This window comes from Asterias amurensis, chromosome 13, assembly GCF_032118995.1.
Source record: "Asterias amurensis chromosome 13, ASM3211899v1".
NCBI lineage: Eukaryota > Metazoa > Echinodermata > Asteroidea > Forcipulatida > Asteriidae > Asterias > Asterias amurensis.
Window position 1 is genome coordinate 7,087,356 of NC_092660.1, and position 18,464 is coordinate 7,105,819.

The 18,464-nt window shown below is 35.9% G+C and overlaps 1 protein-coding gene across 1 annotated transcript; it reads right to left on the reverse strand.

Moving 5' to 3' along the window:
• Positions 1-763: 763 nt before the first annotated feature.
• Positions 764-17,973, reverse strand: LOC139945942 (ceramide glucosyltransferase-B-like). Its single transcript, XM_071943480.1, has 9 exons — positions 17,378-17,973; positions 16,164-16,302; positions 15,582-15,684; positions 14,053-14,154; positions 12,858-12,970; positions 10,439-10,617; positions 9,197-9,283; positions 4,144-4,333; positions 764-3,160 (listed from the first exon to the last, which is right to left on the reverse strand). Exons 1-9 carry the CDS (start codon positions 17,491-17,493, stop codon positions 2,996-2,998), a joined length of 1,194 nt encoding a protein of 397 aa, XP_071799581.1. The 5' UTR covers positions 17,494-17,973; the 3' UTR covers positions 764-2,995.
• Between the last annotated feature and the right edge of the window lie 491 nt (positions 17,974-18,464).

Consider the following 18,464-nt stretch of genomic DNA (forward strand, 5'->3'; position numbering starts at 1 on the left):
TTGAAGTTTATCGCTCAGTGAGTGTTTTATTATTTTTCTTGATGCATCGGTGTCATGCAAAAATGTGAACCTGTTTTTCACTTTTTTTGTTAAACCCCAGTGGCCGATCAATCTCAAACTTCTACAGGTTTGTCAGCTTATATATCTGGTGGATTACATAAAGTGCTCACAGTGCCACCAACTGTTTTGTTAGCAAAACCAATTATGTAATGTATCTTTAAAAGGAACCCAAAATAAGGCAGTTTTCAACAGTTACAATAATGTAATCAAGCAATTAGCTGTACCATGTGTACAGGCTGCAATACATTTCAGATTCCACATACAATTTTCTGAAATGACAATCTGCTGACTCTATCCTAACTGTTACACGTATTAGGCAACTTAAGGCAGTGTACACTTAGTTGACTGTAGGCGATTTGTTATCCAAATGAATTTCTGTAAAGTATGCTAGTCCACATGTTGTTCGGTTCATATATATTTTAAACCTGTATGTGTGTGCAAGCATAAAACTTAATATTCAATCTAAATTGTGTGTCCTTATAAACATTCATCTATCATAGACAATTTTGGAATATCCTCATGGTGGAAAGCAAGTCTAAGCTTGCAACAAAAGAATACATGACATTCGTACAGCTCTATTAAACAGTTTTTACTTTTGGCCTACTGTACACATGCTTTATGAAGAGGTAGCACTAAGGGTTTGTAGACGACACAAACAAGATATAAATGTATGTATATTATATACACATCTATGTACAATCAATTTAAAAGGAAGTGATAAGCTTCATAAACATTTATTAGTGTACATGTGCATGTATCTACTGGGGGTCTTTGTGCACTCTGTCACACAATAATTTGTGTGAAAACTTGTGTGAAAACAAGAGCCACCCTTGACTTCATTAATTAATAAAACAGTATATTTAAAGACACTAGACACTATTTGGTAATTGTCAAAGACCAGTCTTCTCACTTGGTGTATCTCAACAGATGCATAAAATAACAAACCTGTGAAAATTTAGACTCAACTGGTCGTCGAAGTTGTGAGATTAATCATGATACAAAAAACACCCTTATCACACAGAGCTGTCACATGCTTTCAGATGCTTGATTTCAGGACCTTAAAATCTGATTCTGAGGTCTCAAAATCAAATTTGTTGAAAATTACTTCTTTCTCGAATTAGGTAACTTCAGAGGGAGCCGTTTCTCACAATGTTTTATACTACAACAGCTCTTCATTGCTAGTTACCAAGTAAGGTTTTATGCTAATAATTATTTGGAGTAATTACCAATAGTGTCCAGTGTTTAAGCATCCCTAACCCACGATACATGTGTACAACCCAGAAGTTTCAGCATTATTCACCTCAATGTGTACCAATAAAACAAACATGTAATCAAATAAAATAATTCTGTTTCCATAGTTCTTTGTCAAGTAATCCCTTTAATTTTGTATACGCCATCATAAGCTTTGGGCAAGTTATTTTGAAACAAATACATGTATTAGTAAGTTTATTAAAGGATTTTTAATGCTGTCTGGTGTTTTAACATGAGATGTACACTACGTGTGAATTTGTTCGCAATGCGACCCCATCATACCAGAATTGAAACTATAATACAGTCAAATTTTAGCTCCTTTTTAAAGAGAAATACCCAACATATTTTTCACATTTTTTTTTAAATCGTGTTAAAAAGCACCACTTAATGATGCACAGACTAACATTTGATATGTTTCCAAAAAGATTTCCAATGGTGTTGATTACCACAACCAAGATTAGGCCTAGCCTGCTTTAACACTGAGTTTACTCTCCCAAAGACACAAGATTTTAAGCGTAGTTTCTACGATACAGTTTTAAAAACATGACTGTCTTCAGATTTGGTAATACACTTATTGCCAACTAGTACAATTGGAATTACTCCAATGAGATGAGACCAACATGAAAGTGACATTAGACCAACATTGGAAGTGTTGTGGCCAAGCGGTTAAGAGCATCGAACTCAAGCTCTGCTGTACCTGATCAGCAGAGTGTGGGTTTGAGTCCCGGTCAGGACAGTTGCGTTGTTAAGCAAGAGACTTAAAAATTGCTTTGTCCTTCAGATGGGACGTAAAGCTGTAGGTCTCGCGTGTTGTTATTAAAACTACCAACACACGTTAAAGACCCCAGTACACACTTATAGCAGAGAGAAGGTGTTCTCCCGGTGTGTTTGGCAGTGTGACTATCTTCAATTATGAAGGCTGCACTAGAAAGGAAGAAGAGGAGATTTCCAGTCATAGAGTTATATGTAAGAACTAGAGGGCGCACTGGCCTAGTTACATGGCCCGGCATGCGCGCATGCGGCCTTTTGTAAAATGGAAAAAAAAACACCATCGCATAGCATGTATCATACAAGGCCTATATGGGCCTACTTCATATTCAACGTGCGTGCAACGTTCATCTTACAAAATAGTGCGCGTGTCTCCATGCAGTTCCGTCGCGCTTTGTGCACGCACCATCACCAGTGCGCCCTCTAGTCCTGTTATAGAACTCTATGGTCCCAGTGTATCTGCTACACAGTATCAGCAAACTTGAATTCATTCCAGACCATGTTGATTGTGATTGGTGGGCTCGTAAGTTATGTGCTTTGGCTTAGTGCCAGTAAACACTGAACCATTTTCCTTTATCTTTGGCTTAGGACATCAACTACAACAAATGTTCATGTTCCGTTCAAAAAAAAATTGTACACTCTTAAATATTTCAAAATCATCAAAGGAGAGAATAATAAACACACTTTTTAATTGATACAAAATCTAACGATTAATATTTAGTCCTATACAAAAATATCTAAAAGAGTACGTGTGATTGTTTCAATTATATATAAGGAATTGTTCATGCTGGAGCATGTTATGTGATGTCATTCATGATAATGTAAACCCGTTCATGACACATCCATCAAACACGACGATATTGCAGGCAGTAGTCTACTTACGCATTACACTTGATCCTCAGTATGTTTTCACTCATCAATGGACTTCTTCTAAGTAACCACCCCACTTGACTCGGAAAGTTCCTGTACGCCACTTTACTTTATTGTTAAAACAACCCTTCAAGAAATGGTACAAAGTGGTACACTCACGATACGCCCATGCAACTGTGTAGTCAAACTTCGACATATTAAGTGGCTCCACCTTTTGGAAGAAAAGAAAAAGAAATTAATCTTTAGGACCAGTAAAGGGAAGTGTATTTGGTCGACTAGGTACCATAAGGTACTTATTTGCAACTTCATATTTGTAATAATCAAAACATCTTTCTAGACTACATTGGCTAAACTCAGATTTCTTTTATCAAACGACAGAAATATTTTCATTACATATGTACCAAAGTTTTAAAATATGGTACAATTAGTTTAGGACTTTAAGACATTACGAACTGACTTTTATAAGGACCTTATAATACTGGACCAACGATTTTTACTTTTTCAGAATGATCAGAATAGAGAAGTACCAGACATGTTAAAGTTTTAACTTGTTTTCAAAAACAACAAAAACACAACCCTAGTTCATTTAGCACATTTTCCAATATTCCAGGACTTGGAATTGAGCAACAGCCTGAGGCTCATTTCAAATTGTACATTCAGTTTTTTCTTTCTAAAACATCTCTTAACATAATTATCTAAAAGAAGTTGCGTAACTATCTCTCATACTAAACTGTTTTTAATTTATTATAACTATCGAATAATAAATTGGGAAACTGACTTGGTAAATTGTCAAATGATTTGGGGTCAAACAGAAAAATTGACAAGAGCGGGGTTTGAACCAACGACCTCCGGATTAACGCGCCTGTGCTTTAACAACTGAGCTAACTAGCCCTTTGTTAGCAGTCTCCTTATTTTGTCAATATCTTTGTTCAGGGTGCCAATAAGAAGTCGTAGTGCTATACCACCTTTCACCTTTTTTCATAATTTTGAATGATGGGGGTAGATCCCAAGGATGTGTATGCCCTCTACTTTAAAGGCACTGGACACCTTTGGTAATTGTCAAAGACCAGTCTCCATTGCTAGTTACCAAGTAAGTTTTTATGCTAACAATCATTTTGAGTAACTACCAATATTGTCCAGTGCCTTGTAAGTCAGAAAAATATTTTAAAACAATGTCAGAATTTGACCACCCACCTGCAAAGCACGTAGTTGAATGTAATCCAATAAGAACCACTGCAGAGTGTGAACCATGAAGAAGACAATTGGATCCCAGCCTAGTAGGAAGTTAGCAGCCCATGCAGCGCATATACCACACACTATTACCTCGGAGAAGGGTTCCATTATAATAGTGGAAGGTACTGAAGAAGTTCGAACTGTCGTCCATCTGAAAAAGTCACATCATAATAATAGTAATAGTGATAATAAAAATAAATTGACTCTTGTAGAGTGTTCAGGTCCGTCAAACATGACGCTCATGACGCTGTACAAGCAAAATATAAATACAAATTATACAAACAAAAGTACAATATTTCTATAAAACATTGACACCATACCTTTTTATGTTTCCGTGCATTGTTATAATACAATGCATTTACCACTTCAATGGTCCAGTAATCAATCCTTTCATACTGAACATCCTTTGTTCTTACCACTTTATTGGTTCATAGTCGCCAATTGTTTCTAAAATTGAAACTTTAATTGGCTATAAAAGTCACGCTTTTTTTTCTGGATCCTTCCCTTAATCCCTATCCCCTCTTTTTTGTCCATTAGGCCTGGGCGAATTATTTGAATATCCGGTTAATTGCGAATAGGTTTTCCTATCCATAACCGCGAATGCCTTTTTTTTCTTAACCGGATATCCGCATAGGGCGCGAATAGCTATTTATAAACCGGATAGTTCTGTAGTTACAACCAAGTAACCGAATATTCTTTAATATCCGAATATCCGTGGACGTCGGGCGACAACTGAAAGGAATATTTTGACTGAATCCTTATGAAACTTCTATTAAGACAGCATAAAACAGCATAAATTAAGTATTTAACTATGCTCACCTCCGTGAAGAATTAAAACAATGACATTTCTGACGTAATTTGTTCAAAGATTACGAAAGTTTTCCTTCACGTACGTAGAGTCAATCACGATCAAAGAAACAGCAAATCGCCATCTTTTTTTATTATTTTTTAAATAGCACCCTCTAGCGGCGAAAAAACTATTTGAATATCTGGTTAATTTCGGATAGTTGGCCAGCGGTATCCGAATACCAAAATTTCACTATTCGCCCAGCACTATTGTCCATGTATTTTGTTGGGACTTGTTTATGCTTCTGAAAGTAGGTCCGGTTTGGATTGAAAGCTAAGGCCATTTGGGCAATTCCACGTCATGGACATTACGTTTTGAGACATTTTTAGAACTTTGTTGGTCAGTTAAACACACAAAGTGGCTTTGATTTATAGTTTTGTGTTTGATACTAGTATCTTGTGTCCTAGTAAGTCAATTGATACTATGTATTTGGAAAAGTTCAAATTAATTAAGGAGTCAGAGCACTGTTAACGAGCGTCATGGACATTACGAAAAACGGAAGTGGGTTTTGGGTACAACACACTCAATTCCAAAACTCTGTGAAGTTAAAATTTAAAATTTTTAGAATACCTTTTTATTTGCTAAACAAGGAAGTAGTTAACATGAACAGTGGTAATATTTTTAAGAAAACCTGTCAACTTTCTTGTTACGCGTCTTAATGGAGCGTCATGGACATTACATTTTGGGTTATTTTTAGCGTCATGGACATTACGTCAAACTCGTAAAATGATGCACCATGCTTTTACCCTGAATTTGTAAACCCATGTGCTGCCTTGCTCTTAATATGGGTTTTAAACTGTAATGAATGTCCCTATCTTAATGTTTAACCTCTTCCAAACATTTTTAAGAACCAAACCTCCCCCAGAATCTCACTTAAACCCCGCCCCTCGGTAAGTCCCCTTTTTGTACTTTCCGTCCACATCCAACCAGGCTGGCTTCTGCCTTGGAGTAGTTATGATAGACCAGAGATGTAGATATACATGATGTAACCTTTTTTTCTAATTATCTTTAACATAATTCCCTTTTATGTGTTTCTCACAAGGTGATTGTTCATCTTGAGTAATATACTGAACATCTTGCGTCAACATTTTGTGACGACAGTAAATGGAAATTAAACATCAAAGGTTTCTGTAATTTTCAAAGTTGATCTGGATACTGCTATGTTCAAGACTGGGTGAACAATTCCCAGAAGATCAGTTAAAATGAGTTGGGATGACTTCTTGGGAGGAACAGGTCAAACATAGATGCTTCCTTAGTTTTCCAAATACGAGACAGTCATTGAGGTCATCCTCTACACGTTCCACCTAGATTGACATGCAAAACAAGAATGGAGAACAACAAATGAGGGAAAAATTGGCTGCATGGGGCTTTGTTTATCACAATCATGTTTCCATGTTTTGTCTTGTTTTCTCTCTATACTTTTTCTGCCTCTCTACTCAAGTCTTAGCCATTCTGAAATTATGTAAAAATAAAAAAATATTTGAAGTATGATGCCTTTGTATCCAAGCTATCCGTAGATGTGTACAAATCTGCATTACGCCTAAGCCTTTAGAAGTCTTCTTTGATAATAAAGTGTGTTTATAATGTCCTACATTCATTTAAACTTGTCTCACCAACAGTTCACATACATTTCAGTATGAAAATGTCACTTGAATGTTTTTAGGAAAGATCAGTTCCATGAGAAAACTCACCTGAAAATCTCGGATTTGGGCTGTCAGTTTGTAGAATCTGTGCACGATGTTGCCACTAAACGCGCTGCTAAAAAAGAGCTTGAAACAAATTTCTGATGAGGTCTATGACAAATGTTCTCTTTGACTAGTCCAGGTTGACCTACAATAGGTCCAATTGATAAATTGTAGCATTTACCTTCAAAAAGGTAAGTTTCATGTGACATGTAATGTCCATGACGTAATGTCCATGACGCTAAATGTAATGTCCATGACGCTCGTTAGCACAGTTGTAATTAATTTTTTATTAATTTTCTTGCATTATAGGATTAGCCCCTAAAAACTAGCTTTGCGTATGAAGTCTCATGAAAATGTCTCTTATTGGCTTTAAAATATAAAACTAAACACCATGCAATGTCATGGACATTACATTTCATAATTGGTAATTAAGGGCTAATTAAAACGAGTGGCAGCACCCTGTGAATAAATTGACAATGAAGTTTCTTTAAAATTGTGAATACTTACCACCAGTTATATGTTTTAAAGCCAAGAATAATTTAAATATCATCTAAAATGTAACCAGGAGGGGATTTTAGACAATTGTGCCAAACATTTCCCAAAAATCATGAATTTGGCACAAAAAAAACTTTTTTTATAAACGATGAAAAACATGGAAAACCAAGGGGAAAAAAAACAAAAAACATAGATTTGAAATCACTAGGTATCACTCTTTCTTGCTACTTTAAATTTAAATCCACAAGTTTGACTTCAATTTTTTGGGGCCGAGGACACTTTTTGGTGGAATTGCCCATTTACCCTACTCATTATATAAAACATTGACATTATATATTGACTTACTTAAACAGATTCTTATTACCAAAACAGCTATATTATTTTATATAGAAAGAAAGTAAGCAAATTACCCAATCCAAATTATTCCCTATCCAAAAGCGGGTCACTTGGCGCTGGCCCGAGCGAGGTGCTTTATTTTTTTTCCCCAGGTGGAACGTGGGTAAATATCTGCACACAGTCGTCCTGAAAAAAATAGGTGACTTTTCCAGTACGAACGTGGGGTAATTATCAGTGCCCACAATTGCTTGGAAAAAAATAAAAGACGCCACTTGGATGAGCACACCGGGGTTGACCCAGGAAGCTAAACGAACGCAACCTATGAGTCCATGGTGTGTTTAGGATTATGAGCCATATGAGATTTGTCCAAAGGATGTGAAATGCTTCAAATGGACTGTGAATCACTTCAAATGTGTACCAACAACAGTGTCAGTCACACACAGTTACACCACAAATGCAAAATACTGCGAAAAACTTTGTTTTCAAATTCTTTAAGTCCTAAGTGTTTACTTTTCATACTTTATTAAAACAATTTGCTTTAAAAAAAAGGAATAAGGACAATGTTAAGATGTTCTATTTTGATATTTTGATGTCAAAATTCATGAGGTATTGTATATCAACTCCATAAAAATTATGCAAGAGGCCTACATTGTAGAGAAACATGTGTAGGCATTGCATTCACAGTATTTTAGGGTTATTCAGAACTAGAAATTACAGTGCACTATGACTAAGGGTTTAAGTCTAAGACAACATATAGACTGTCATGACTAGTTAAGTCTTCCTTTTATGGTACAGCAATTAGTGCACCTGTTATATAAGTATGCAGTTAACATAACATGACAAATCAGCAAAGTGGGTATGCACTTTCTAAGGCCCGACAGGGGTTGGTGATGGTACATGTATTTCTTGTTTTTTTCCTATTTTTCTTTCTGAGTACAGCTCTGTGATACATTTTTTTTGTAAGGGCACTTTAAAAAAATCCCTTTGTAGTATAGTTTGTTTGTAACAACGCAGGCTTGTGATAAAAACTAATCTGAAATCTGTGGATCCATGGTGAATGTCCATGGCATGAACAAAAAACCTGATATGACCGGATGACTAACAATACAATGTCAACTACAGATAAACTTTGATCATGATAAATAACACTGAAGGTCAAATACCAACTGCTGCTAAAAGAAGGAATGATTTAAAAAAAACCTTCAAAACAAACCTTGACTCTTTATCAGGTTTCCTGAAATTGTTGACTTAATGGAAACTGTTTAAAAAACAACCAATTTACAGGTGTTTAAGTAATAGTTGTGTTAATCTATGCGCATTGCACCTGTATCCTACTGAATGGTACAGTTGCCAACAAAAATATACTACTTTAAAGAGCAAGGGAAATGTCAAAGACAATTGTGTGTTTGAACCCATTTTCCAATAAATACAGTACTCATGTGAGTGGGAAAAAATTAAATGAGGACTCTATCTATTAGAAAATGAGTACTTGACAAAATTGAATTGGAAATTTTTCTTGTTCTTTAAATCCAGCATAACCAACATTTGGTTTATTGGTTTTAAAGAAAGTTGCTGAGTTCAATCAACCTATCACTGTTCAACACTAACTTAGATGAACAACTCTAGACGAATAGCAAATTGGATAACATACCTGACCATTCTTTTGCCGAATGATTCCAGTGAATAATTAGCTGAATTCTGCATTGCAGGATAACTACTGATTTTGGTAGTCAGGCCACTGTATAAAGAAACGATCATGAGTTATTAAATTGACTGCAAAAAGAAGCTTTACATGAACTAGTATACATGAGTAGGTATACACATTCAAACCGGGGACCTATAACAAAAGAGGACAATAGGGTCCATGGTTCAGGAAAGGTCCACAGTTGGAAAGCGTGTACAAAACCAATAGGAGCTATTGCAAAAAAGTTAACAAAGTATAAACAAAAGTGGGACAATAGGAGGTTCATGGTTGCAGGCGTATACAAGCTTGGGTGTGTGTTTCACATAAAAAGAAACAAATTATACAATTACATTTACTTTAACATGTACATTTAGTAAACCATAAACTTCTGTTAGAAAATTAACTGAAGTTGATACAAGTCTCAAGCACCAGTGTGTTGAAATGGTACATTTAAATGAGTTCATTTTATGTATGTACTGTGTACATCCATGTTGAGTTAAAATACAAAGTGCACTTTATGTATTGTATTAGGTTTTGTCAATAGGCTTTGTCTATAAATCAAACATCTGACATAGCTGTAGTTCTGCAGTGTGGTGTTCCGGACTCACAGTTTTTGCCCAACACTCGGAGCAGAATACACTGTGCTGCCCTGCAAAAACTTCAAAATATTGCCCATAGTGGATTGACCTGCGACACAGCTAATGATAAAGAGTAGCAAATATCACAGAGAAAGAACACAGTAAAAAGGCCATTCAACTAGTTGCATGGCCCCATAACATTTATAAACCTGGCCCCACTTCAGCAATCATGGCTCCATTGTTATACAAGAAAATTGTTGTTGATCCGCTCACCCCTGGTGGAATTTTGATTTATTGCCCACCACTAAAATTGATCTAGCTACAAGTACAACCCTGGTGGTGTTCAAAAGCGAGGTTTAGCTGCACGTCATGCGAGCAAATACCTGAACGCGAACGTCAAAAAAATGGTGTTGTTTCTGGGTGACGACGCCGCTTTGGGCTTGTTGCATGCTCAAGTCTGAAGTCTGCGCGCACGTACGTACCTGACATGAAAAATAGTAACTACGTGTAGGTTAAAAACGTAAGATTTTAATGACACAATTTTCTGACGTTCACGTTCACGCGGATCGTGCAGCTAATTCTCCCTAATACCTCATTACTCTTCCATCCAGTTCATATAAATATAACATACCTTTTGACAGCAGCCACTCCCATGTAGAAGTCCTCTGATATATATTTGCCAAGTTCTGTAAAACCTCCAGCTTCTTGTAGCACACTCCTACGTATTAAGTTGGACATACCCGTCACACATGTGGCTCCTGCGATGTTGCAGCATATATACATACGACAATGAGCACCACCAAAATAGGCCTGTAATTGAAGGAAAACCATTTCAGGAGCTGATGTAATGTATACCATCACCTGGAAACTCTTATATTTCACTTTTCAGTTGCTACTCAAATTTCAAGACACATATAAACTAGACAGTGAAGCTGCCATGGCGAGCTGCCGATCGCCAGATAGACCCAATGACTGATAGAAAAACCAATTATTTGATCAACTGATGGTCAAAGGGGTGTAAACGTTGACAAGTATGAAGTACTGACCATTTAAGGTTTTTATTGCTTTAGCTCATTCAACTGGAACCAGTGATACACTCTTTGAGTTTTATCTTTTCATATTATCTACATGTAAGCAGCAATATTTGATTTAAGTTTTAAATCTGTACATCATTGCAATAAGGAGTGATGACCATTTAAGGTTTTCAATTTAGCTCATTCAACTTGAACCAGTGATAAACTCTTTTAATTTTATCTTTTTGAATGAAGCAAGAAGTAACATTTGATTGAAGTTTCAAGTCAGAATATCGTTGTAATAAGGAGTTATGACCATTAAAGGTTTTCATTGTTTTAGCTCATTCAACTGGAACCAGTGATACACTCTTTTTAAGTTTTATCTTTTCATGTGCATCTATATGTAAGAAGCAATATTTGACGTTAGTTTCAAGTCAATACATCATTGCAATAAGGAGTTATGACCATTTAAGGTTTTCATTGTTTCAGCTCATTCAACTGGAACCAGTGATACACTCTTTGAGTTTTATCTTTTCATGCATCTATATATAAGAAGCAATATTTGATTGAAGTTTCAAGTCAGAATATCGTTGTAATAAGGAGTTATGACCATTAAGGGTTTTCATTGTTTTAGCTCATTCAACTGGAACCAGTGATACACTTTTTGAGTTTTATCTTTTCATGTGCATCTATATGTAAGAAGCAATATTTGATTTTAGTTTCAAGTCAATACATCATTGCAATAAGGAGTTATGACCATTTAAGGTTTTTATTGTTTCAGCTCATTCAACTGGAACCAGTGATACACTCTTTGAGTTTTATCTTTTCATGCATCTATATGTAAGAAGCAATATTTGATTATAGTTTCAAGTCAATACATCATTGCAGTAAGGAGTTATGACCATTTAAGGTTTTTATTGTTTCAGCTCATTCAACTGAAACCAGTGACAGAGAGATTGATTTTTGTTATTGTTTCAGCTCATTCAACTGAAACCAGTGACAAAGAGATTGATTTTTGTTATTGTTTCAGCTCATTCAACTGAAACCAGTGACAGAGAGATTGATTTTTGTTTAAACAAATTATTTCAAGGCTTAAGATTTAAGTTTGAGTTTGGTTCTTTAAAATCCAGATGTCAATGTTTGAGCCTGAAAAAAAATTCTTTTTTTTAATCCAAAAACTTATGTTATTCCAAAAACGTTAACTATTTTTTTATTCCTAAACTACAACATTATCGGAAAACATAGCTGAAAATTACCACAAATGACTGACAAGTATACATAACAATCTCACTTGGGCTTATACATACCAAAAACAACTCAACTCAGAGACTGAAACTTAAACCCAAAACATTTTATGCAACGTTTTGCGGATTCAGTGCCGCATCACCTTGCAGGATGTCGCCCTCATATCATATTTTCACTTAGATGTTTTCTTTTTGTAACTCGCCAGAAACTTTGTATACCATTTGACATTCAATTAGGTTTTGGTGACCATAGAAAGTGTTTCGGTTAGATTTTAAGTAATTTTTAAAGTTTTTTTCCAGTGCGGAGTTATTACGTTGAGGTAAAGTGCACTGGGCGTGTAGGGGCATTATGCGATATAAAGACTGGCTCTGTGAACTAGTGAATAAATGTCTCCTTAACAAGCATTGGTGTGTAAAAGTTAAGTATACAATATATGCTTGTTCTGTGGCAACCATCAAATCAACTGTTTTCGCTGTATGTATTGTTTCTTGGTATTTTGGCACTTGACATACCATGCGTACACTTGTACGCGCAGACAACGTATCAGTTTAAGATTTATGTTGCTCGCACCTGCAAATTACCAACCAAGGTTTTTATTTTTGTTGTGCTGTTAATTTTTAAATCTCAAAGTCTGGTTCTTGAAAATATGCAAAAATAATAGTGACTTAAGTGTAAGAGATTAGGTGCCACGCAAAGCCAAACTAAGACGTCAATAGGTTTTCGGCTGAATGCCGAACACCTAACAAGGTTATGCAATTGTCAGAAAAAACATGTCACGAACAAAGGACTCACCTTTTCTAATGTAGCAGCAAAGCCTTTCCTATTACAGCAGAATGGTATGGCATGGACCAATCCAACATTTGCAGTCATTTTACACACCATTTCCGTCAGAGTGTTCTTATACACTGAAGTTAAAAAAGACACATTAAAGAAAAGACTTAAAGGGTCTGGGTACTTTTTGTTAAGACACAAAACACAATGTCTACAGATTGAAGATAATGATGGTAGAAATCTTCTTTTATAAAAATACTTGCTGAGGTGCTGCAGTTTTTGAGATGAGTAAAACAAGTCACAAAAGTAATTTCTGTCTCAGCGAGAAAAAAAATTGTTTTAGCATGTCAAAACAAATTTACCATGGTAAATTACCATAAGTGGTAAAAACGTTTTACATGACAAAACTGAGAAGAAAGAACATGTACATTGTTTTAAAAATAGCACCGCAGCAAGTAACTTTTTAAGGTAAGCTTTCTACTATCATTATCTTCAAACCATGTAAGTTTAATCTAAACCTGTGGTCATTGTGTTTTGTGTTTAAAAAAAGTACCAAAATACTTAAAAGGGAAGGTACTTGTTGGCAATTGTCGAAGACCAGTCTTCTCACTTGGTGTATCCCAACATAAGCAAAAAATAACAAGTCTGTGAAAATTTGAGCTAAATTGGTCAGTTGGTCATCGAAGTTGCGAGAAAATTATGAGGGAAAAAACACCCTTGTTGGACGAATTTGTGTGCTTTCAGATAGGAATAAAAGACTTCTGGCTAGAAGTCTTTTATTATGTTAGTGAGAAATCACCTCTTTCTCAAAATCTATGCAACTTCAAAGGGAGCCGTTTCTCACAATGTTTTATACTTTCAACAGCTCTGCAATGGTCGTTACCAAGTCAGTTTTCAGGTTAATGTTTGTTTTGAGTAATTACCAAATGTGTACCTTCCCTTTAAAGAGTTAAAAATGCAATAACATTCATGTAATCAAAATAAAGTAAACCTAACTGTTGAAAATGATTTTGTTTCAACTTTCTTAACGTTTCGATCAGTATGCGATAATCGTCCTCCAGCATGCCCTACTGATCGAAACGTGGAGTTTAAACCAACAGTTCTTTTCAGAACCGCCCCAACTCTTTTAGAGATTTATTACCATGTCATTACATGGTGTTACCCCAAACCTTTCCTTATCGTATTTCCACCATGCAAAATTTTAAATCCAACTTACCCATAATACCACTATCACTGATCATAATGAGTTCATACTGAGCAGCACTATAGCCAGGCATGAGGTTATTCAGCTTAGGATTTAGTCCCACTTTAGAACCACCTGTATAACGAAAAATTGTTTCAATTAAAAAATCTTCATTTTAAAGGATTTGGGTACTTTTTGAAACACAAAACACAATGTCCACAGATTTACATCAAATTTACACAGTTTGAAGATAATGATAGTAGAAAGATTACCTTAGAATAGTACTTGTTGGGGGTGTTGTAGTTTTTGAGAAATAGGTAAAACAATGTCACAAATAATAACATTGTTTTGCTAATTTCTCAAAAACTACAGCACATCAGCAGGTATTATTTTAAGGGAAGCTTTCTACCATCATTAGCTTCAAACTGTTTAAGCTGAATGTTAGTCTGTAGAAATTGCGTTTTGTGTCCTTACACAGACCCTTTAAATATATACATAACACTAAGCAGTTATTAGCAAAACTCCTAAAATTGTTTCATCATTTATTGATGATACAAATCTATAAAACTGATTTATGACAAGTTTGTAAGTACTATTACATGTAATATACAATTCATGTAGATCTTCCAAACTGGATACAGAATACAATTGGAAAACAAACTTGATCTTAAATAAATGTGTTTAATTATTATTTGTGTTATTAAGAGCAAGTTCCAATTAACACACAATTCTAAATTCAATCCAAACCTAATGTATGTGTAAGCTAAATTTCCATTTCACATGACAGAATTATCTTCATGCGTGGTATATTCAATTTGTGTAAATGAAATGAAATATTGTATAACACTTTTACTTTCATTCTTAAGGGCCAGTCACACTGCAGCGATAACGAAATCGATCACGACACAAAGAGAACACATTCTATTGGTTAAATTGCTCCACGCGGAATACACGCACGCTTATTCAATCAATTGAGGGCGTGCGTTGTTAAAGTTACCGTTATTGTTTTCGTTTATCGCTGCAGTGTGACTGGCCCTTTATACTGGCATCATACTCTCTCATTGAGTCCAGCCAGTAAAAGAGTGAAAGTGGAAGAGTTTGGCCAATTAATGATGACTCGACACCTTTGGTATTTTTTGTCAAAGACTAGTCTTCTCATTTGTTGTATCTCAACATATGCATACAACAAAAAAACCTGTGACAATTTGAGCTCATTTGGTCGCCGAAGTTGCAAGATGATAATGAAAGAAAAAAATCCATTGTCACACGAAGTTGTGTGCTTTCAGATGCTTGATTTCTTGACCTAAAATCTAATTCTGAGGTCTCGAAATCAAATTCGTGGAAAATTACTTCCTGAAAACTATGTTAATTTAGAGGGGGCGTTTCTAAATGTTTTTAAACTATCAACAGCTCCCCATTACTCGTTACCAAGGAAGGTTTTATGCTAATAATTATTTTGAGTAATTACCAATAGTGTCCACTGCCTTTAAGAAGAAGAAAGTTGAAGCTTCATTCAATACACTTATCAATTCTTTATAAACTATGCAGTCGTAAGTACTTACCAACAAACAGCCTGGCATCCACATGAGGATATTTTTCTATAAGTGGCTCTACAACTTTACATGCTGGATCCTTTTCGTCTTGTATACAAAATATAAGCTCAAACTGTGGAAATATAAATAAACAAATAAGGTACAGCTCTTCGTGTTACATGTAGAAACAGTATAACAACACCTTCCCTGTCATTTTCAAAGAAACTTAAGGTTTATACACTGAATTCAGCGTGGAAGCAACAATTTGTGGCCTGCCCAGGGCTAAACCTTTTCGCCAGGCACTCTGAAAAAATTACACTGTGCTGCCCAGTATCAATTTCCCCAAGATTGCACTTCAGTTTTGATGGCCCCATATCTAAACATGGATATTTGTATTTATCTGCTCGCCCTTGGTGGATTTAGAGTCCACAACTAAAATTTATCTAGCAACAACACTGTTTATATTTTCCTTATTTTCTCAAATTAAGACCGAGTGTAAACTTCAAACAAGATAACCAATTCTAAAGCACACCCTTTATTAAATATTTGATCATTATTCTATAACAAGCTTTTTGGTCTGAGTGAATACAACAAGCATTGTTTCAAACTTACTCTGGGGTAATCCAAATTGAAAAATGTTTCCAGGTTATCTTCTAAGTTTGCATCAACACCAACTAAAGGTTTAAGTATAGAGACTCCAGGTAGTTCTTCCCTTACTACGTTGCTTGGTTTCCGGTACATGCATAGTTTTCTGTTGATAAAAGAAACAAAATAAGTTACCAATGCTATTTGATCCCGCTCTATCGTGAGAGATAGAATATACTACGGGGTCGAGGTTGACAAAACCACCGCGCCACGAATTATCTACATGCTGTAGGGCCTATGTGAAATAAACAGACCCGCGGAGTAGTTTAAGGTGATCGTAACCCCCCATCCTCCCTTTACATCAAAGCTGTTACATTATGTGCGTTCCCTCAACTTCAAGTTAGGGGAGAGGTAGGTGAATTATTTGATTATCCACCAAATTAACAAAATAAATGTGGAAATGGACATCGACGGAACATGACGTACCTCGACGCACCTCTTAAAGATTTCTGACTGACCACTATTGGATTTTGAAGTACCCACACCGTCACCTTTTTTAGAGTAAAGTACTCTTTAGTAAAGACGCAGACTTGATGCACCCTCCCCGGGGGTCCTATAGTGTATTATACAATTGATAGGTGTATTACTCTTGAGATTAAAATGTAGGGCCTATCCTTTTTATACAAATTTGTGAAAAAGTGGTGCACCTGGCAGGATACAGAAATGTTTTCAAATATTCAATTGTTTTATTACTAACGGTTAGTTACTAATTCCGGATAACTTTCCGTATGGCGCCACCACTTTTTCACTCATTTTTACAAAAAGGGATATGTCAATCAGGTAAATTAGATACTATATATTTTATTTCGAATGAAAAAGTGGTGGCGCCATACGGAAACTTTTCCCTAATTCCTTAAGTTGGTAGTCTACTCATGTCTTGAGGCTGGTCCATGGACGTTCTTCTACCATGGCATGGTGGACTAACTCTAAAGGAGGTAGAAAACACTACAACAGGGAAATTGAGTCCAAACATGCCCAGGCCAAAACATTTCTTGTTGTTTAATATAGAATCGGATCGGATCGCAACTTTTGTTCCATCCATTCAAATGAAATTCAATTTCAAATACATTTGAAATAATGAGGTAGATCTGCTTAAGGCAATATTTATTGCAGAAGGATAATACAATTTAACTGAAAAAAGGTCCAACAACTATACTGAGATTTAAGTGAGAGATACTTACACATAAAGTATTCCAATGATGTGGAATATATACAGGCACATCACATCCACGCAAAGGAAGAAGTAGGCGAGGCCCAACGTGAAGTTGGATTGGAGATACAAACTCCAAAAATCCATCGTCCAAACTGTTCTTTCCCTTTTATCGGTAACTGAACTGATCGGTGACCTAACTAAAGTCTACAAATCTACATCTATTTTTCATCTCAGTCAGAGAACATTACGTTGGGTTGCACAGTTACAAATAACACAAATTGGAATGAATTTAACATTCAACCATTTCGACATACGCCCGAGCGACATGCGATTGTGATAAACCGGACCACAAATCCCACACAGTACCGCGGCCCACGTACCAACATGTACATGTACGTACATACAAATGCGTGTCGCTCCCACTCTGGTGTTCATGTACGAAACGTCACCGTGGTCAACGCCTTGTTCGGTTTGCATACAAATTTAGTGCGTTGAGTGGAGGAATACGATTTGGATGGCCAACTTAACGACTGATTTTTCCACGGTATCAAAAGCGCACGGTCGAGAGACGGAGACTACGCACTGGTCATCAATTTGACCCCGTTGGCCCTGGCGACAAGTTTGACGTCACTTTTTCTGGTTGACCAATGGGCATTCAACTGAAGAAACTGATTGATATAAAGATCACGATTCCAATGCATGTACTGCTGGATACACGGGGACGAGCGAATAGTCACAACCTTTTTCTATTGTGACCTACCGACCCGAAACAAGAGATAAATGTATTAGTCATCGTCATGTGATTACAACATGCATGGATGGAGCGTCATATGTCATTAGTATCATTCGTATAGATTTTTTTCCATGAGTGGCGAGCTTTGTACCTTACAGTGTACACAACTTTTTATCTACAATTATTATCTCAATAAGAAGACCTTATATGGAGGTAGACCCATGGTGGTTCTACCTCCATGGTATCATGGAGGTACATGTAGAACTTTAAAAAATAAAATAATAATAATAAAATAAACATAAAATAAGCTTTGTGTCGATCGCCACGCACCAAGTAGTCGAATTTTCGTGACACCTTAGTTTATAAAGTGTGGATAATTTTT